Source organism: Phyllostomus hastatus, unplaced genomic scaffold (genome assembly GCF_019186645.2).
Source record: "Phyllostomus hastatus isolate PE091 unplaced genomic scaffold, TTU_PhHast_1.1 phas_contig_17, whole genome shotgun sequence".
NCBI lineage: Eukaryota > Metazoa > Chordata > Mammalia > Chiroptera > Phyllostomidae > Phyllostomus > Phyllostomus hastatus.
Window position 1 is genome coordinate 33635040 of NW_025333664.1, and position 21206 is coordinate 33656245.

The 21206-nt window shown below is 37.9% G+C and overlaps 1 protein-coding gene across 1 annotated transcript in view; it reads right to left on the reverse strand.

Moving 5' to 3' along the window:
• The window catches only part of SEL1L2 (SEL1L2 adaptor subunit of ERAD E3 ligase), a 92972-nt gene that overhangs the window by 23706 nt on the left and 48060 nt on the right, over window positions 1-21206 (reverse strand). Inside the window, exons 11-12 of the mRNA XM_045832617.1 lie at window positions 1351-1413; window positions 811-898 (exon numbers count right to left, since the gene is read on the reverse strand). Of these exons, the coding sequence (XP_045688573.1) occupies window positions 811-898; window positions 1351-1413 (151 nt within the window). The remainder of the gene's footprint in view (window positions 1-810; window positions 899-1350; window positions 1414-21206) is intronic.

Sequence of the window (21206 nt, forward strand, 5' to 3'; positions counted from 1 at the left end):
TGATTGGTTTTCTTTCCTCTGGAAAAAATTATACTCACATATCTCATCATCTTAAAATCAACTCCTCTTGGTTCTTGGTTCCCATCATGCTACCATTACATCTCTTTCCTTCCATTTAAATGTGCAGTACTTCAAAAAATAATTTTTACTCGCCTACTTCCTCACTTTCCACTCACATTTCAACATGCTGTATCTGGCTTCTACACCAAGCACTCCAATGACCTCACTAACATCCTCAATATTGACAAGCCCATGAATATTCAACCCTTCCCTCCCTTCCCTTCCCTTCCTTCCTTCCTTCCTTCCTTCCTTTGAAAATTGAGAACCAGGGGTGCTCATTCATTTACTCTTTCTTGAAAGTTCTATATTTGAGTTCCTTAAGATCACTTCCCCCCTACTCCTTTGACCATATGCCTTTTCAGTCTTCTTTTGATATCTGCCAATCTTTTTAATATGACACCAAAGATCACCAGATTTCTAATCATGGCCCTCTGCTTCACCTTCTAACACTCTCCTTTCCCTTGGAAACCTCAGCTGTTCTTAACAAACACCTACAAGTTTGACCTTTCTTGTGAGTTTCATAACTTGCTTCTGGGTATGTGTGTTGGATATCACAAGGTACCTCAAACTTAACCTTTTCAAAAGTGCACTTCCTGACTCTGTACCTCCTCTCCCATTTGGCATTCTTTCCTTCTGTCTTCTTTACATTCCTTTTCAAATTGCTATCTGAGTGTTCTATCTAAACCACACACACAATCCCTTGATTGGTAAAAAAAGAGTAGATTTAAAGATCATATTCATAGCACTTACAGTAGTACATGAAGCCTAATTGAAACTGTGCATTGGGCCATCCTTTCTCTGCAGCTTTCTGAAAGTATTTAAGTGCTTCAGCATAATTCTGCAAGATAATTACATTACTCAGAGGTGTATGTATAACTCCATGGTACAATTATCTTCCATTTTTTAAGAGTATGGATAGTACTTTATGTGATTTAGGCTAATTAAAATAGTACTAGAAGTATTATACATTTTATTTATTAAATTATGCTGGGAAATAATTATCTCATTTTTGATATAAACTGTGTCTTTTCTTACACTGACAGGAAGTTTTTTCAGATACTGGGGAAGGTCACTCAAAGACAGAGGTTATGCTAAGAAGATAAATTATCAAAAAAATTCTCAGGGTTAGATGATTTCTAAAGTTACCATTACATTAGGTTATTATTCCTTAGGTAATGATTAGGGTTGCTATTCTTGTCTCAAGGTTGTTCTATGTCTCTTTGGCAAATATTTCACTAGATCATTTTATTCTCTATTATGTTGAAATTATAAAGAAATTATTTAACTTACCACAGGAACTCCTTTTCCATAAAAATAAAGGAGACCAAGCCCATGAAGACCAATTGCATTGCCCTAGAACAGTTTTAAAAGTCCAAGTAAAATTCGAGAATAATTAATGGTAAGGACAATTACTGAAAAAATCATTTAAACTACTTGACATTACACAGTAGGTAATTAATCAAGGCAGTTTAATCAGGCAGTTGGCAAGTTATTCTGACCCTCTCTAGTTTCTATTTCATACCTTCATAACTCTTTTTTTAAAGATTTAAAAAATATTTTATTTATTTATTTATTTATAGAAGGAAGGGAAGGAAGGGAGAATGAGAGGGAGAGAAACATCAATGTGTGGTGGCCTCTTGTGTGCCCCATACTGGGGACATGGACTGTAACCCAGGCATGTGCCCTGACTGGAAATCCAACTGGCAACCCTTTGGGTTGCAGGTAGGGTGCTGAATCCACTGAGCCACACCAGCCAGGCTCATAACTCCTTCTGACTAAAAAAAGGTAAATTAAAGTCAAATCTTTCCTCCATTCTTTCATTCAGCTTTTATTTAGTGCTTGCTTTGTGTGTGAGTCCATAAAAGGCATATGGCAGAGTTAGGAGGTAAAGGTTAGAAGGTGAATACAATGATCCTTGCCTAGTGGCATGACTCACTAGGTAGGCCCTCTTAAAGTGATCATGTCAAATGTGGTAAGTCCTATAGTAAAAACAGATCAAGTGCATTGCGGGTACATGGAAGAGGAACACCCAAAGGCCTGGATGAGACTAGAGTCTGTGGGGATTGAGTAGTCAGAAATAGTTACATTTGAGCTAAGTTTTGAAGGGTATATAGGAGTTTTCCAGAAGGGAGAAGTCTATGCAGACATTTGTTACCTGCTTTGGTCAAAGGAAATTACCACAAATGCCCAATAACATTTTAGGGAGTGGGGATCTTAATGAGTCATTATGCATAATTAAGCATTGTTGGAATATGTTTCTTTATTCAAATTTGACCCCTTATAATATCAACAATGTTTTCTTTTCCATTTGATGGTTAATTACAATTTCTTTTTCTGATTTGTATTCTGAATAGTCTAGGGAATGGAGTATTCAGCACTTTAGCATTTAGCACATGTTCAAATATATTCATATTTAGCATATTAATCCTTAAAGAATGTAAACCTTGCAAGTAATTTCTCCATCAGAAAATTGACTTTTTCTTTCTTTAAAAATTGTTTTAAAGATTTTAATTTATTTATTTTTAGAGAGAAGGAAAGGGAGGGAGAAAAAGAGGGAGAGAAACATTGGTGTGAGAGAAAAACATCCACTGGTTGCCTCTCACACACACACTGACTGGAGACCAGGCCCACAACCCAGGCATGTTCCCTGACTGGGAATCAACTGGTGACCTTTCTGTTTGTGGAATAACATCCAGCCAACTGAGCTACATCAGTCAGGGAATCACTTTTTCTTTCTATTTTCCATCATGCATTTCACCCTGTGGTGACTTAGTGATGAGTCACATTTGGCCATTTAGCTTTCATTCACCAGATCTACAGGTTTGTTTTACTTATTTATAGTATTTCCTTAGGAACTTTAGTTCTAATAGAAAATTCTCGACTTCCGGCCAAGATGGAGGCATAGGTGGACACACTGTACCTCCACCCACAACCAAGATTGGAACAACAACAATTTAGAGGCAGATTAACACCTAGAACTGACAGAAAATTTATCTGAATGGAAGTCGGACAGCCAAGAAGTTGAAATAGACCCGTTCATCCAGACCAGTAGGAGGGGCGAGATGCTGTGCTGAGAGCAGAGAGAATTGGGTGCATAAGGCAGCCGGGAGCACATAAGGCATCTGGGGTGCGCAAAATCGCAGCGGGTGGACCCTGAGTATGCAAGTGGCTGCTGGAAGACCCAGTGAGGCGGCAATTGTGGAGGAGGGCAGAGCATGCAACCCAGAATCCCAGGGAAGGGACTAAGGTCCCATGAAGAATGGAGCTACCGCCATTGTTCCTTCTTGACTCTGCCCTCACATACAATGTCACAATCTAGCGATTGGGGTGCCCAGCCTAGGTGAACACCTAAGGCTCCACCTCTCACCATAACAGCAGCGACCAGTCCAAAAGAGAGAGAGAGAGAGAGAGAGAGAGAGAGAGAGAGAGAGAGAGAGAGAGAGAGAGAGAGAGATGGCTCAAACAGAAAAACAAATCAGGGCCCCAGAACTCATCCTTTTGAGCGACTAAGAGATAGCTAACCTATCAGATGCACAGTTCAAAACACTGGTATTCAGGAAGCTCACAGAATTGGTTGATTTTGGTCGTAAACTAGATGAACAAATGCAGGTTACCATAAAAGAAATGAAGGAAAATGCACAGGGAACCAATAGTGATGGGAAGGAAAGTGGGACTCAAAACAACAGAGTGGACCAGAAGGAAGAAAGAAACAACCAAACAGGAAAAAATGGAGAAATAAGAATTCAAAAAAATGAGGAGAAGATTAGGAACCTCCAGGACATCTTTAAACGTTCCAACATCCGAATTATAGGGGTACCAGAAGGGGAAGAGGTAGAGCAACAGATTGAAAACATATTTGAACAAATAATAAAGGAGAGCTTCCCCATCCTGGCAAAGGGAATAGACTTCCAGGAAGTTCAGGAAGCTCAGAGAGTCCCAGAGAAGTTGGACCCAAGAAGAAACACACCAAGGCACATCATAATTACATTAGCCAAGGTAAAAATGAAGGAGAGAATCCTAGAAGCAGCAAGAGATAAGGGAACAGTAACCTACAAAGGAGTTCCCATCAGACTGTCAGCTGATTTCTCAAAAGAGATCTTACAGGCAAGAAGGGGCTGGAAAGAAGTATTCCAAGTCATGAAAGACAAGGACCTATATCCCATATTACTCTATCCAGCAAAGCTTTCATTTAGAATGGAAGGGCAGATAAAGTGCTTCTCAGATAAGGTCAAGTTCAAGGAGTTCATTATCACTAAGCCCTTATTTTATGAAATGTTAAAGGGACTTATCTAAGAAAAGAAGATCGAAAAAAAAAGCATGTATAGTAAAAGGACAGCAAACTCACAATTATTAACAACCACACCTAAAGCAGAACCAAAAGAAACTAAGCAAACAACTAGAACAGGAACAGAACCACAAAAAATGGAGATCACATGGAGGGTTAGCAACAGGGGAGTGGGAGAAGGAGAGAGGGGGAAAAGGTACAGAGAATAAGTAGCAAAGATTATAGGTAGAAAATAGACAGGGGGAGGGTAAAAATAGTATGTATGAGAAATATAGAAACTAAAGAGCTTATAAGTATGACACATGGACATGAACTAAAGGGGGGGAAAGTGGGTGGGAGAGGGTATACAGGGTTGAGGGGAGTGAAGGGGGGAAATGTACAACTGTAATAACATAATCAATAAAATATATTAAAAAAAGAAAATTCTCCATATTTCTTGTTACCACCTAAATGTAACTGTGGATGGAGCCAGAGTACCCCTCAGTGACACAGGAATAGCACATAACTAGAGAAGGTGTAGTTTAAAGACTATTTTAAGACTCCAAACTTTGGGCCTGTTAATATTAAAGAGCCAGCTATTGTAAGAATTCTTAAGGATAGTGCACCTGAATTTAAAGCAGGTGGTATATGTATGTCTGCTCTCTTCTTCCTTCTTCTCCCCAAGAATATCTACTCGTGGTCCTAGGACTATTAGGATAGTATGGTTTGATGATAGTAAGGCCTGATGTGATGGATGTGATAAAATCTACTGAATCTGTCTTCTAACTATCCTTATTTAGGGGTTGAGAAAAAAGGAAAGGAAGAGAAATGAGAGGAGGGAAGTAAAAAAGAGAGAAGGAGAAAGGCTAGTATAGTGTGGACAAATTACTTTTCTTCTCTAAGAGAGTCCCTGGGAAACCAGGGGCTTATTAGATGACTGCCCAACTGATTAAGGCCCATAATACCTTTTATAACACTCAGGTAAGTAGTGGCCATGCAGGTAATGTAAGAAGTGCATTAAACCAGTTTATGAAATGGTGGAGCCCAAGGCAAGCCAGAGAGTGCCGCCCTGTCTAAAGGTAGTGGCAGGTCCTCATTATCTGCTCTAAGCAGTTACATTTTAAAAATAAATGTATATTTCAAGGGAACCAACCATATGGGAAAATATATTTGCCAATGATACCTTGAGCAAGGGTTTGATCTCCAAAATATATGAAGAACTCACACAACTCCACACTAGGAAGACAAACAATCCAATTAAAAAGTGGCAAAGGAGCTGAACAGACACTTCTCCAAGGAGGACTACAGAAGGCCCAGAGACATATAAAAGGATGCTCAGCATCACTAGCCCTCAGAGAGATGTAAATTAAAACCACAATGAGATACCACCTCACATTGGTCTGAATGGCCACCATAAACAAATCAACAAAGAAGAAGTGCTGGAGAGGTTGTGGAGAAAAAGGAATCCTCATACACTGTTGATGGGAATGAAGACTGGTGCAGCTACTGTGGCAAACACTGTGGAATTTCCTCAAAAAACCTGAAAATGGAACTGTCTTTTGACCTGGCAATTCCACTGCTGAGATTATACCCTAAGGATCCTGAAACACCAATTCAAAAGAACCTATACACCCCAATGTTCATAGCCATGCAATTTACAATAGCTAAGTGCTGGAAACAGCTTAAATGCCCATCAGTAAAAGAGTGGATCAAAAAACTGTGGTGCATTTACACAATGGAATACTATACAGCAGAAAGAAAGAAGGAGCTTTTACCCTTTGTGGCAACATGGATGGAACTGAAGAGTATTAATGCTAAGTGAAGTAGGCCAGGTGGCGAAAGACAGATACCATATGATCTCACCTATAAGTGGGACCTAATCTATAAAATAAACAAGCAAGCAAAATATAACCAGAGACATTGAAATAAAAAACAAACTGACAATGATAAGAAGAGAGGAGGGAGGTAGATAAAAAGTGAAAGAAGGGGAAGGGTCAAGTCAAGGAACACACAAAAGACCCATGGACAAGGACAATGGAAGGGGAAGACTGAATGTGGAAGAGGTGGGGTAGGCAGGACAGGGGAGAATAATGGGGAAAAAGGGGGACAATTATAATCAAATAACATTAAAAAATAAAATAAAATGAAAAAATATTTTATTGGAAAACTCTGGGAAAATATACATCAAATCATTATTATGAAATTATGACAAATTTCACTTTCTAGCTATCTGACTTTTTTTGGTTTTATCTTTTTTTAATTAAAATGTTTTTCAGTTACAGTTTACATTCAGTATATTTATTAGTTTAAAGTGTTCAGGGGGGCTAAGATGGTGTCAGAGTAGGAAGGAGCAGATTTGGCTTCCCTCTGCTCAGGGGAGAAAATCCTGACCGATCTATGGAGTAGAGAAGCAAGCAACCAGCATACTTCAGCATATGTGAAAATAGGGGACAAAGGATTGTGGTGGAACCGAAAAACCGGACCCTAAGAAGATTACTGCAACAAGAATAGGTGGAGGCAGTGAACACCAGGATACCCACTGGAAGAGGAAACCCAACAACAAAGGAACCACTAACAGATAACAACAGAAGAAGGTGAAGGAGGGAGTGGTAACCACACAAACCTCAATCCAGGACCTATTTGGAAATACAACTAAACAGTAGAGACAGTACCCAATACAAACAACTGAACAAGAGCAAGAGAGAATTCCTTAAACCTTATACACATGGAAGAACCAGCTTCAACACAACCTGCCCTCAACAGCACAACAAAATACAGGAGGTGGTGGACAGAGTGACCTTCATTTAACCAGCTGGTGGGAAGGAACCACCAAAGAAAGACTCAACAACAATTAAAACCCAAAGGCAAACACAAAGACAACTTAAATGACAGCCCAAGACCAGTGAGCTTGGGAGATAAAGGAAACTGCACCACTGAAACTCACTGCTATTCTACTAAAGAAGTTCACACCACAAACCCAGGGAGCCAGAACAGATCAATTTAAGAAGCTGAGGCTAACAAGAAGAGTCTCACAAACCATGGGAAGACAAAGAAACAATCCCCAAATGAAAGGAAAGGAGGAAGCCTCAGAAAGAATGCTAAATGAAATAGAGGCAATTCAACTATCAGATATTGAGTTCAAAGCAATGATTGTCAGGAAGCTCAATGAGCTCACAATGAGCTACCAGAAACTATAGGGAAGCTACAATGAACTCACTGAAAACTACATCAACATGAAAAAAGGAAATAGAAACTCTCAACAAGGGCCAAGAGGAAATGAAGAATACAATTTCTGAACTGAAGAACACAGTAGAAGGAATGAAAAGCAGGATCGATGAAGCAGAAGATCGGATTAGCGAGCTGGAGGACAAAGTAGAAAACAACATCCAGAAAGAGCAAGAAAAGGAAAAGAGGCTCAGAAAGAATGAAGAGGGATTAAGATAAATGCAAGACAATATGAAACGTAATAATATCCGTATAATAGGGATACCAGAAGGAGAAGAAGAACAGAAGGGATAGAAAACCTATTTGAAAAAGTAATGATGGAAAATTTCCCTAATTTGATGAGAGAAAAAGTCACACAAATCCAGGAAACACAGAGTCCCAATCAAGAGGAACCCAAAGAGGCCCACCTCAAGACACATCATAATTAAAATGGCAAAATTTCAAGACAAAGGGAGAATATTAAAGGCAGTAAGGGAAAAACAGGAAGTAACATACAAGGGAGCCCCAATAAGGCTAACAGCTGACTTTTCAATGGAAACGCTCCAAGCCAGAAGAGATTGGCAAGAAATATTCCAAGTAATGAGAACCAGAAATCTGCAACCAACGCTACTTTACCCAGCAAGGCTCTCAATCAAGATAGAAGGCCGAATAAGAAGCTTCTCAGACAAAAGAAGTCTAAAAGAATACACCTCCACTAAACCAGCTCTGCAAGAGATGCTAAAGGGACTGCTTTAAGGAAAGAAAGGAAGAGAGAGAGAGAGAGGAACACACATACATAAAAGGCAATGAATAAGTACCTATCAATAATAACCTTAAACGTAAATGGATTAAATGCTCCAATCAAAAGAAATAGAATAGCTGATTGGATAAGAAAACATGACCCACACATATGCTGCCTACAAGAGACCCACCTCAGGATTAAAGACCTGCACAGGCTGAAAGTGAAGGGCTGGAAACAAATCTTCCAAGCAAACAGACAGGAAAAAAAAAGCTGGGGTAGCAATACTCATATCTGACAAAATAGGCTTCCAAAAAAGGACCACAAAGAGAGACCCAGAAGGTCATTTCATAATACTCAAGGGAAGAATCCACCGAGAAGACATAAATATTGTAAATATATATGCACCCAACCTAGGAGCACCGAAACACATAAAGAAAATCTTAGAGGACTTCAAGAAAGATATTGACAGCAGCACAATTATTGTGGGGGATTTTAACACCCCACTATCAAAAATGGACAGATCTTCCAAACAAAATATCAACAAAGATATTGTGGCATTGAACAATGCCCTAGATGAAATGGGCTTTACTGATATATACAGAACTCTCCATCCCAAAGAAGCTAAATACACATTCTTTTCAAATATACATGGAACATTTTCAAAGATTGACCACATGATAGGACACAAAACAAGCCTCAACAATTTCAAAAAAATTGAAATCATACCAAAAATTTTCTCGGATCACAAGGGTCTGAAGCTAGAAACCAACCCCAAGGAAAAAACCCCAAAGCACTCAAAATCATGAAGATTAAATAGCATGCTATTAAACAATGAATGGGTCAAGAATGACATTAGGGAAGAAATCAAAAGGTTTCTGGAAACAAATGAAAACGAACTCAGAACAACCCAAAACTAATGGGACACAGTGAAGGCAGTCCTGAGAGGGAAGTTCATAGCGATACAGGCCCACCTAAAAAAGTTAGAAACATTTCAAACAAACAACTTAACCCTATGTCTACAAGAACTCGAGGAACAACAACAAAGACAGCCCAGAGCAAGCAGAAGGAAGGAAATAAGTAAGATCAGAGCAGAATTAAATGACATAGAGACTAAAAGCACAATTCTAAGAATCAATGAATCCAAGAGCTGGTTCCTTGAAAAGATAAACAAAATCAACAAGCCTTTAAGCAGACTCATCAAGAAAAAAAGAGAGAAAACCCAAATAAACACAATCAGAAATGAAAGAGGAGAGATTACAACAGATACCACAGAAGTACAAAGGATTGTAAGAAATTACTACGAAGAACTGTATGCCAAGAAATTTGAAAACCTAGATGAAATGGACAAATTTCTAGAAAAATATAATCTTCCAAAACTCAATGGAAAAGAAGCAGAAAGCCTGAACAAACCAATAACAACAAAAGAAATTGAAGCAGTATTTAAAAAACTCCCAACACACAAAAGCCCTGGACCAGATGGTTTCACAGGAGAATTTCTACAAAGCATTTAAGGAAGAGCTAACCCCTATCCTTCACAAACTATTTAAAAAAATCCACAAAGATGGGAGATGCCCAAACTCTTCTTATGAGGCCAACATCATCCTATTTCCAAAACCAGATAAAGACACAACAAAGAAAGAAAACTTCAGGCCAATATCGCTGATGAACATTGATGCTAAAATCCTCAACAAAATACTGGCAAACCACATCCAACAGTACATTAAAAAGATCATACACCATGACCAAGTGGGATTCATTCCAGGGATGCAAGGATAGTACAATATTCGCAAATCAGTAAGTGTAATACATCACATAAACAAAAGCAAAGACAAAAACCACATGACCATATCAGTAGATGCAGAAAAAGCATTTGATAAAGTACAGCACCCATTTATGATAAAAACACTCAGCAAAGTGGGAATAGAGGGAGCATTCCTCAACATAATAAAGGCCATATATGAGAGACCTACAGCCAACATCATACTCAATGGGCAAAAATTAAAATATTTTCCACTAAGATCAGGAACAAGACAAGGCTGTCCACTTTCACCATTTCTATTCAATATAGTACTGGAAGTTTTAGCCACAGCAATCAGACAAGAAAAAGAAATAAAAGGCATCCAAATCGGAAAGGAGGAAACAAAACTGTCACTGTTTGCAGATGACATGATAGTGTACATAGAAAATCTTATAGACTCCACCAAAAATCTTCTTGACCTAATAAATGAATTTGGCAAAACAGCGGGATACAAAGTCAATATTCAGAAATCAAAGGCATTTCTGTACACCAACAATGAAACAGCAGAAGCAGAAATCAAGAAAAATATCCCATTTGAAATAGCAGAAAGAAAAATAAAATACCTAGGAATAAACCTAACCAAAGAGGTAAAAGACCTGTATTCAGAAAACTACATAACACTCAGGAAAGAAATCAAGGAAGACACAAACAAATGGAAACATATACCATGTTCATGGATTGGAATAATTAATATCATCAAAATGTCCATATTACCAAAAGCAATTTACACATTCAATGCAATACCTATTAAAGTACCCATGGCTCATTTCACAGACATAAAACAAGCACTTCAAAAATTTATATGGAACCATAAATGACCCTGAATAGCTGCTGCAATTTTGAGAAAGAAGAGTTAAGTAGGAGGGATCACAATACCTGACACTAAACTATACTACAAGACCACTGTAATCAAAACAGCCTGGCACTGGCATAAAATCAGGCACATGGACCAGTGGAACAGAACAGAGAGCTCAGAAATAAACCCAAGTCTCTATGGTCAATTAATATTTGACAAAGGAAGCAGCAATATAAAATGGAATAAAAATAGCTTCTTCAACAAATGGTGTTGGGAGAACTGGACAGCCACGTGCAAAAAAATGAAACTCGAGCAGCAACTTACACCTTATACAAAAAAAATAAATTCAAGGTGGATAAAAGACTTAAATATAAACCGTGACACCATTAAAGTCCTAGAAGAGAACGTAGGTAGGAAAATCTCAGATATTTCACGCAGAAACTTTTTTACTGACATGTCTCCTAGAGCAAGGGACATAAAGGAAAGAATAAACAAATGGGACCTCATCAAAATAAGAAGCTTCTGCACAGCTAAAGAAAACAGTATCAAAATAAAAAGAGAACCAACTGTATGGGAAAACATATTTGCCAATGATACCTCAGACAACGGTTTTATCTCCAAAATATATAAAGAACTTACATGACTCCACTCTAAGAAATCAAGCAACCCAATTAAAAAGTGGGCAAAGGACTTGAACAGACACTTCTCCAAGGAGGACATACAGAAGATCCAAAGACACATGAAACAATGTTCAATATCGCTAGCTATCAGAGAGATGCAAATTAAAACCACAATGAGATACCATTTCACACCAGTCAGAATGGCCATCATAAACAAAGCAACAAACAAGTGTTGGAGAGGTTGTGGAGAAAAGAGGACCCTAGTGCATTGTTGATGGGACTACAGACTGGTACAACCACTATGGAAAGCAGTATGGAACTCTCTCAGAAAACTAAAAATGGATCTGCCTTTTGACCCTGCAGTTCCACTGCTGGGACTATATCCTATGAACACTAAAACACCAATACAAAAGAACCTTTGCACCCCGATGTTCATAGCAGCACAATTTACAATAGCTGGGTGCTGGAAGCAACCAAGATGCCCATCAGGAAATGAATGGATCAAAAAACTATGGTACATTTACACAATGGAGTTCTATGCAGCAGAAAGAAAGAAGGAGCTCCTACCCTTTGCAACAGCATGGATGGAGTTGGAAAGCATTATGCTAAGCGAAACAAGCCAGGCAGTGAAAGACAAATACCATATGATCTCACCTTTAATAGGAACGTAAACAACAAAACAAAGAAACAAGCAAAATATAACCAAAGACACTGAAATAGAAGACAAACTAAGAGTGACCAGAGGGGAGAGAAGAGGGAATTTCAGGGGAGAATGGGAAGGGTTTACAGGAGCAAATTTAAGGGACACATGGACAAAAACTAGGGGGAGGGTGATAATGGGAGGGAAGTGGGGAGGGTTGGGTGGGTGGGCTAGCATGGGAGCAAAAGGGAGAAAACTGTACTTGAACAATGATTAAAATAAAATAAAAAATATAAAGTGTTCAGCATAGTGTTTAGACAGTCATATATTTTACAAAGTGTTCTTCCCCAGAATTTCCATTACCCACATGGCACCATAGGCAGTTATTGCAATGTTATAGATTATATTTCTTATGCTGTAATTTACATTCCCATGCTTATTTTGTAACTAAAAATCTGTACTTCTCAGTTCCTTTACTTTTTCTCCCAGTTCCCAAACCCCTCTCCCTTCTGGCAACCATTATCCTATTTTTCATATCTATGAGTCTGTTTCTGTTTGTTCATTTATACTGTTCCTTACATTCTGAATATGTTATATCATATGGCATCTGTCTTTGTCTGACTGACTTATTTCACTTAGCATAATACCATCTAGGTCCAACTGTGTTGTCACAAATGGTAAGATTTCATTCATTTTTGCGGTTGAGTAATACTCCATTGTATATAAGTACTACCGGTCTTTTATCTACTGTTTATTGATGTGCACGTGGGTTGCTTACATATCTTGGCTATTATTAGTAACTGCTGCAATGACGAAAGGAATGCATATGTTCTTTTGAATTAGTGTTTTGGGTTTCTTTGGGTATATACCCAGAAGTGGAATTGCTGGGTTATATAAAGAGTTTCATTTTAATTTTCTGAGGAAACTCCATACTGTTCTTGATACTGTTTGCACCAATCTTCATCCCCACCAACAACACACAAGCTTTCTTCTCTCCACATCCTTGCCAGCACTTGTTTGTTGATTTATTGATGACAGCCATTCTGACAGGTGTGAGATGGTATCTCATTATGGTTTTAATTTGAATTTCTCTGATGATTAGTGATGTTGAGCATCTTTTTCATATGCCTATTGGAAATCTGTATGTCATCTGGAAAAGTGTGTATTCAGGTCCTCTTCCTGTTTTTAATTGGATTTTTTTTTGTGTGTGTGTGTTTTATGAGTTCTTTATAAATTTTGAATATTAACCTTTTATTGAATATATCATTAGCAAATATCTTCTCCCACTCAGTAGGTTGTCTTTTTGTTTTGTTGATGGTTTCTTTTTCTGTGCAAAACCTTTTAGTTTGAAGTAGTTCCATTTGTTTACTTTTTCTTTAGTGTTCCTTGCCCAGGGAGATATATCAGAAAAAAATATTGCTAAGAGAAATGTTAGAGATTTTGCTGCCTATGTTTTCTTCTAGGAGTTTTATAGTTTCAAGTATTACATTAGAGTCTTCAATCCATTTTGAATTTTTTCTTGTATATGGTGTAAAATGGTGGTCTAGTATCATTTATTTGCATGCATCTGTCCAATTTTCCCAACACCATTTATTTAATTGACTGTTTTTACCCCGTTGTATGTTATTGCCTACTTTTTCATATATTAATTGACCATATAGGTGTGTCATTTCTTAGTTCTCTATTCTTTTGCATTGTCTATATGTTGGTTTTTATGCCAATAACATGCTGTTTTGATTATTATGGCCTTGTAGTATAGTTTGATATTAGGTAGCATGACACCTTCCACTTTACTCTTCTATCTCAAGATAGCTGTGGCTATTCAGGTCTTTTGTGCTTCCACATAATTTTTTGGAATACTTGTTCCAGTTCTGTGGAAAAAAAAATGCCATTTGTATTTTGATAGGGATTGCATTAAATTTATAGGTTGCTTTGGGTAGTGTGGACATTTCAATGATATTAATTCTTCCTATCCTTGATAATGGTATATGCTTCCATTTATTTGTATCTTCTTCAATTTCTTTCTTTAATGTCAGAATTTTTTTAGTACAAATATATACCTCCTTTGTTAAATTTATTCCAAGATATTTTATTTTTGATGTAATTGTAAATGGGATTGTTTTCTTAGTTTCTCTTTTTGATAATCATTACTGTTGTATAAAATTACAATCAATTTCTGAATAATTATGTTGTATCCTTCTTTACTGAATGCACTTATTAGTTTTGTAGGTTTTTGTATACATGTGTGCAATCTTTAGGGTTCTCAATATACAGTATCATGTCACTACAAATATTGACAGTTTTACTTAACTTCTCTTCCTTTCCAATTTGGATGCCTATTTCTTCTTGTCTAATTGCTGTGGCTAGGAATTCCAGTACTATGTTGAATAAGAGTGGTGAAAGTGGACATCTCTTTTGTGTTCCTGATTTTAAAGAAAACACATTTAGTTTTTCTCCATTATGATATTAGCTCTAGGTTTGTCATAAATGGACTTTATTATGTTGAGATATGTTCCCTTTATTCCCACTTAGCTGAGATTTTTTTATCATATAAGGGTGCTGGATTTTGTCAAATGCTTTTACTAAATCTACTAATATTATCATATAGTTTTAATTTTTTATTTTGTTCATGTGGTGTATAAATTTAATTGATTTTCGACTATTGTACCAACCTTGCATTCCAGGAATAAATCCCACTTGATCACTGTGTATGATTTTTTAATGTATTGCTGGATTCAATTAACTAGTATTTTGTTCAGGATTTTTGCATCCATGTTCTTCAGGGACATTGGCCTATAATTTTTTTCTTTGTACTGTCTTTATCTGTTTTTGGAACTCAAATAATGCTGACCTTGCAAAATGAGATTGAAAGTCTTTCCTCCTCTAGAATTCTTTGAAATAACTTGAGGATAGGTATCAGGTTCTTTTTGAATACATGGTAAAATTCAAATATGAAGCCATCTGTTCCAGAACATTTGTTTTTTGGATGTTTTTGGTTACTGCTTCAATTTCATTAGTTGTAATTAGACTGGTCTTTGTAATTAGACAAAGAGAGAGAGAGAAACATTGATGTAAAAGAAAAATTGATTGGTTGCCTCCCATACATGTCATGACTGGGGGTTGAACCCACAACTAAGGTATGTGCCCTGACTGGGAATCAACCAGTGACATTTCTCTTTGTGGATGAATGCCAAACCAACTGAGCTACACTGGTCAAGGCATCACTTTTTCTTTCTATCTTGCATTTGGATCAAATCCTCAACCTTTTGATGTATAGGATGATGCTCCAACCAGCTGAGCCACCCAGCCAGAACTCCTCTTTTATTTTTTATTTGATTTATATAGGATCTCTCTTTCTTTTTTTTCTTGATGACTGTGGTTAAAGTTTTATCAGTCTCATTAATTTTTTCAAAGAAACAGATTTTGGTTTCACTGATCTTTTGTATTGTCTTTTTTAGACTCTATTTCATTTGTTTCTGCTGTAATCTTTATTATTTCTTTTTTTCTACTCACTCTGGGCTTTGATTTTTATTCTTTTTCTAGTTCCTTTAGGTGTAAGTTTTGATTATTTAAATTTTTCTTGTTTCTTGAGGTAGGCTTGTAATACTATACTATAGTATAGAAATACTATACTAATTTCTCTCTTATTACTGCTTTTCTGTGTCCCATAGATTTTGAGTTATTGTGTTCCCATTTTCATTTATCTCAAGGTATCTTTTGATTTCTTCCTTGATTTCATTGTTAACCCACTCATTGTTTAGTAAGCTATTATTTAGCTTCCTTGTGTTTGTGCATGTTTCAGTTTTTTCTTGTAACTGACTTTTAGTTTCATACCACTGTGGTCAGAGAAGATGCTTGATATAATTTCAATCTCCTTACATTTGTAAAAACTTGTGTCCTAACATGTGGCCTGTCCTAGAAAATGTTCTGCACATTAAAAGAATGTATATTTTGCTACTTTGTAATGAAATGCTCTGAAAATATCAATTGAACCCATCTTACCTAGTGTGTCATTTAAGGCCACCATTTTCTGGTCAATTTTCTGTCTGGAAGATCTGTCCATTGATGTCAATGGGGGTGTAAAAATCCCCTGCTATGACTGTATAACTGTCAAACTCTCCCTTTACATCCACCAAAATTTGCTTTATATACTGAAGTGCTCCTATGTTGGGTGTATAGATGTTTACAAGGGTTATATCCTCTTGTTGAATTGTTCCCCTTTTTGTTATGTAGTGTCCTTCCTTGTCTCTTATTATACACTTTGTTTTAAAGTCTATTTTTTATCAGTATAAGTATTGCTTATATCAGTAATTAAGTATTACTTATATCAGTAATTAAGTATTACTTATATCAGTAATTACTTATATCAGTAATTAAGTATTACTGATATAATCAGTATTATATTATCAGTATAAGTATTGCTACCACAGCCTTCTTTTTCATTTCTGTTTTCATGAAATACTTCTTTCTATCCCTTTATTTCAGTTTGTGTGTGTTTTCCATTCTGAGGAGTGTCTCATATAGACAGCAAATATATGGGCCTTGTTTTCTTATCCATTCTGCTGCCTTATGTCTTTTGATTGGAGTATTTAGGCATTTATATGTAAAGTGAGTATTAATAGGTACATATTTATTGCTATTTTATTTTTTATAACTATATTTTCTTTTTCTCTCTTTCTCCTTCTTAAGGAAGTCCCTTTAATACTTTTTTTTTTACAATACTGGTTAGGTGGCCATAAACTCCTTTAGCCTTTGTTGTCCAAGAAGCTCTTTATTTCTCATTTAATAACAAATGGTGGCCTTGCTGGGTAGAGTAGTTTTGGTTGCAGGTCCTTGCTTTTTATCACTTTGCATGTTTTGTGCCAATCCTTTCTGGCCTGAAATGTTTCTGATGAAAAATTAGCTGACAGTCTTATGGGAGCTCCCTTGTAGGTAAGTAACTGTCTTTCTCTTGCTGCTTTTAAGATTCTCTTTGTCTTTAACCTTTTCCATGTTAATTGTGAAGAGTCTTAGTATTGGCCTCTGTGGGTTCATCACATTTGGGACTCTGCATTTTTGGACTTGTGTGGCTTTGTCCTTCACCAGAATAGGGAAGTTTTCAGGCATTCTTTTTTCAAATAAGTTTTCAGTCCCTTGCTCTCTCTCTTCTCCTTCTGGTACACCTAGTATGCAGATATTCTTATCCTTCATATTGTTCCAAAGGTCCCCTAAACTATTCTCATTTAATTTCTTTTTCATTTTGCTGTTCTGATTGGGTGTTTTCTGCTATATTGTCTTCCAAATCACTGATTCTATTCTCTGCTTCATCTACCCTGCTGTTGCTTCCTCCTACTGCAGCAATTTTGAACTGTTGTGCTGTGGCTTATGGGTATGCTGCAAGGCATTTTAAAACATGTAATATCTGACTATTTAATCAGGGCACTGACCTCTTTTCTCTTAGATTGTTCAGTAAAAAAATGGCAACAGCCAATACAACAATAGCACCAACACATCCAGTGTGAATGAATCAAAATTGTATCTTTTTTGTCATATCAGCCAAAAATATAACATTATTTGGTGTGCTGCAGAATTTTAGTAGTTTGAGTGTCATGAGATAGAAAAGGTTGAAAATTGCTGATCTAGTGTATTATTCATTACAGATAGTGTACTCTTTATTTCTGATTGGTACTTTCTTATGGTTTACATGTCCTTCTTTATGTTGGTGAAGCTATTCATTCCTAAGTTCCTTGAGCATCTGTATAACCATCATGAGCTCTGTATCTGGTTTATTGCTTGCTTCTGTTTCCTTTAGTTATTTTTCTGAAGATTTTTTATTTTCTTTCTTTTGAGGCATGTTTCTTTGTCTCTCCATTTTGGCTGCCTCTCTGTGTTTGTTTCTGTGTATTATGTATATCTGCTATTTCTTCCAGTCTTTGCAGGATGGTCTTATATATTAAGTGTCTTATGGGTCCCAGTGGTGCAGTCTCCAGGAATGTACTATGTGTACATTCTTATTGTAGGTGAGTTTTGATTGCTGTTTGCCCCTCTGTGTGTAGGGCTGGCTGACTCTGAGGACTGACCCCAACTAGTTTATGAGATACTCTGTGGGTGCTGACCACACAAAGTGGAATTATCACCAGCAGGGTCTGGTGCCTGCTGAGATCTCCTATTGGATGTGCCACTTGTGGAGCTAATTGGACCCTGCTCTGATATTGTCTGAATTCTGCTACTGGATGTGTTGATTTGGGGGCTTCTTGAGAGGTAATTCAGTGCAGATCAATGTCAGAAACTTCCTGTAAATGCACCTGAGAAAACTGCTCAGATTATAATGTATCCAGAGTTTATGGCTGCCCTTTCTGGGCCTGTGTGTGCAGTGGAAGAGCCAAGCTGTGCACCACAGCTGGCTGCTTCCTGCACCAAGTTGGGGGGCAGATCAGCAAAAGGCCCAAGGCATCCTGAGATCTTCCTCTGACTGCCTCCGCTAGCTGCCCATTTGGCTCAGTCCCTGAAAGAGCCTCTGGCAGCACTTGAGTTGCATGAGGTAGATTCTCAGTAAGTTACCAGCTAGGGGTGAGTGGTGTTCACTAGACTGATACAGATTCAAACTCTGTGCCAGTGCTAGGTCTGAGACCACTCAGAAAAAGTCCCAAAGTATACCAGCACCAGCTGCCACCTTCCAGGTGCCTGCAGACCTTTGTGTTGAGGAAGGGTCTTGGGTAGTCATCAGAGTGAGGCATTCAGAGCTATCAGCCCCAAATAGACCAATTTGGCCATATAAAGGGAGGACTCTACACAGGAATATTTTGAGGGAAAAATGGCCCTCACCTTAGTCACAAGACTCAGTCTGTCTTGGATTCTGCTGATACCTACTCAAGAGCCTGAGTCCAGCAGAGTGAGGTGGCAAGGAGTTGGGATGGTGGAGCTAGTTAATCTCTCATGGGGTGTCAGCTCCAGTCAGGCTCTCAGGAAGAAGAGGAGTGGCCTGTGTCTCAGAGCCACACAGCTCAGTCTCTGATATGACCTAAGTCTACCTAGACCTCTACACCACAAGTCCAGGAACCTGACTCCTCTGCAGTGTGTGAGCTCAGCAGGGTGGGGTGACAGCAAATCAAGAGGGTGGGGCTATTGCATTCTTCCAGGCTGATGCCCTATGGAAGAGAGTGTTCAACCCAAGAAAGATGGCAGCTGTGGGAAGTGTGGGAGAGGGACTCAGCACAGGGATCCTGGTAGTTTTCCCTTCAGCTCTGTTTCCTGAGGCACACAATCTAGTTTATTCCCACACAACAGTCTGTTCTGAGCTGCCCTCCCTCTGCCAGAGCCAAGAGTGGTGGCTACAAACAGGGTATTATATGTTGGCCCTTTAAGAGGGTGCCTGAGTTTCTAGCAGACTCTCATCTCTCCTTGGCAGACAGAATCCCTGCTGATTTTCACATCCAGCTAGTGTGTGGGCTCCTCTTCCTGGCTCTTGTACTCTGGGCTGGGGAGCCTGCCTTGGGGTTGAGACTCCATGCTTCTCAGGGGAAAGTTTACAGCCAAGATATACCTCTGGAGTTTTAGCCACTGAACATGGGTGTGGGGCTAGCCCTTTTCATGGCTCTGCTCTTCCTGCCAGTCTTGATGTGGCTTCTTCTGTAAATTGTTGGTTATAAGACTTCTGTTTAGCTAGTCTTTAGTTGGTTATTCAGGATGATTGTTCTATATACTAGTGGTAGTTCCAGTTTGGCCCTGGGAGGATGTGAGTGTAACATCCACTTACCATGCCACCATCTTGGATCCTCTCCAGGCAGTTGTTACATGGAATGGCATCCTTATATGGTCAGTTTTTCCCATTTTCCAAGACAATTTTGATATCCAGACTTTGATATGAAATTTCCTTAATTTTAAAAACACTTTCTGGGTCAAACTTGATGTTTGTATAAGCAATCACCCCAAATATAACTTCCACATTAGAGTCCTTGCTTAGGTTAATTGACATGAACTTAGGGAGGATAGGATCATTTATTTTGCAAATATTTAATGAACTCCTACTATGTACCAAGACTGTAGCCCTTCTCTAGTTGAGGAGATATGGTCTTCAGACAGTAGGGGAGAATCCCTAAGGTAGAAGCAATAAAGTTCTAGCAGTATGTAGCATGAGTGCAGGGCAAGTTCAGAAGAGAGAAAAGATTACATGAGCCAAGAAGGGTAAGGGTGGCTTTGTGGAGGGAGAGAGGATTAAATTCTGCTCTGGGGGATGAATAGATTCAGAATATGAGACTCTGGGAAGGGAGAAGGAAGGACAAAAGTATGGAGATGAGAATGGACCTGATATGTTAAAGTCTGTATCTTTGCATCCTGGTACTGATATGACTCAAAATCAAATTGAAAAGCAATGAAAAAATTAGTAAAAGAAGAGTATGAGTGTGCAAAGAGTGGAAGACAGAAACCTTTTACTTTAATAGTGACCTCAAGTGAGAAATCTCATAAATTGTCTAGGTCATGATAAAGGAATATGTGGCATGTCCACCTGATGCCATTCAGAGCAATTACCTTAAATACAATGTCAGATTTCCTCTGTAAAAGAAGGTAGCTCAGGTTTAGAACATGAGTAACTTAGATCACTGCTGATTACACAACCCTGAATAGCTTGGGACTTGGGTTAATTTACACACTCAACTTCCTGGCATTATTCCTTTGGGCTGACAAATCAGCATTATTTTCCAGATTACAAGACATCTCCCTATTATATTACCCCCTTTTTGGTTGACTCTTTCTTGTCACCCTCATCTAATGCTACATCAGATAGCTGTCTCGCTGAGCAACAATTTCATATAACTTACAAGGGAGAGAAGTTGAGTACCAGTCTTCTCAGTAATTTATGACACAATAGCAGCAACATGGAAGTGTTAGTTGTTTATAAATAAGCTCCAAGAGCAGCATGCGGGTTTCAAAAAAAAGAACAGTTGATAATATTCACTGATTTGAGCATATCTTTACAGCTAGTATTGCAGTATGACATAATAAAATAAAATGTTTCCTGTTGTGCAGGAATATAAAGTTTTCACCTATGTTAAATTGATGAATGTTGTGATTAGGAGCTCTTTATGTACTGAAGAGATTCAGG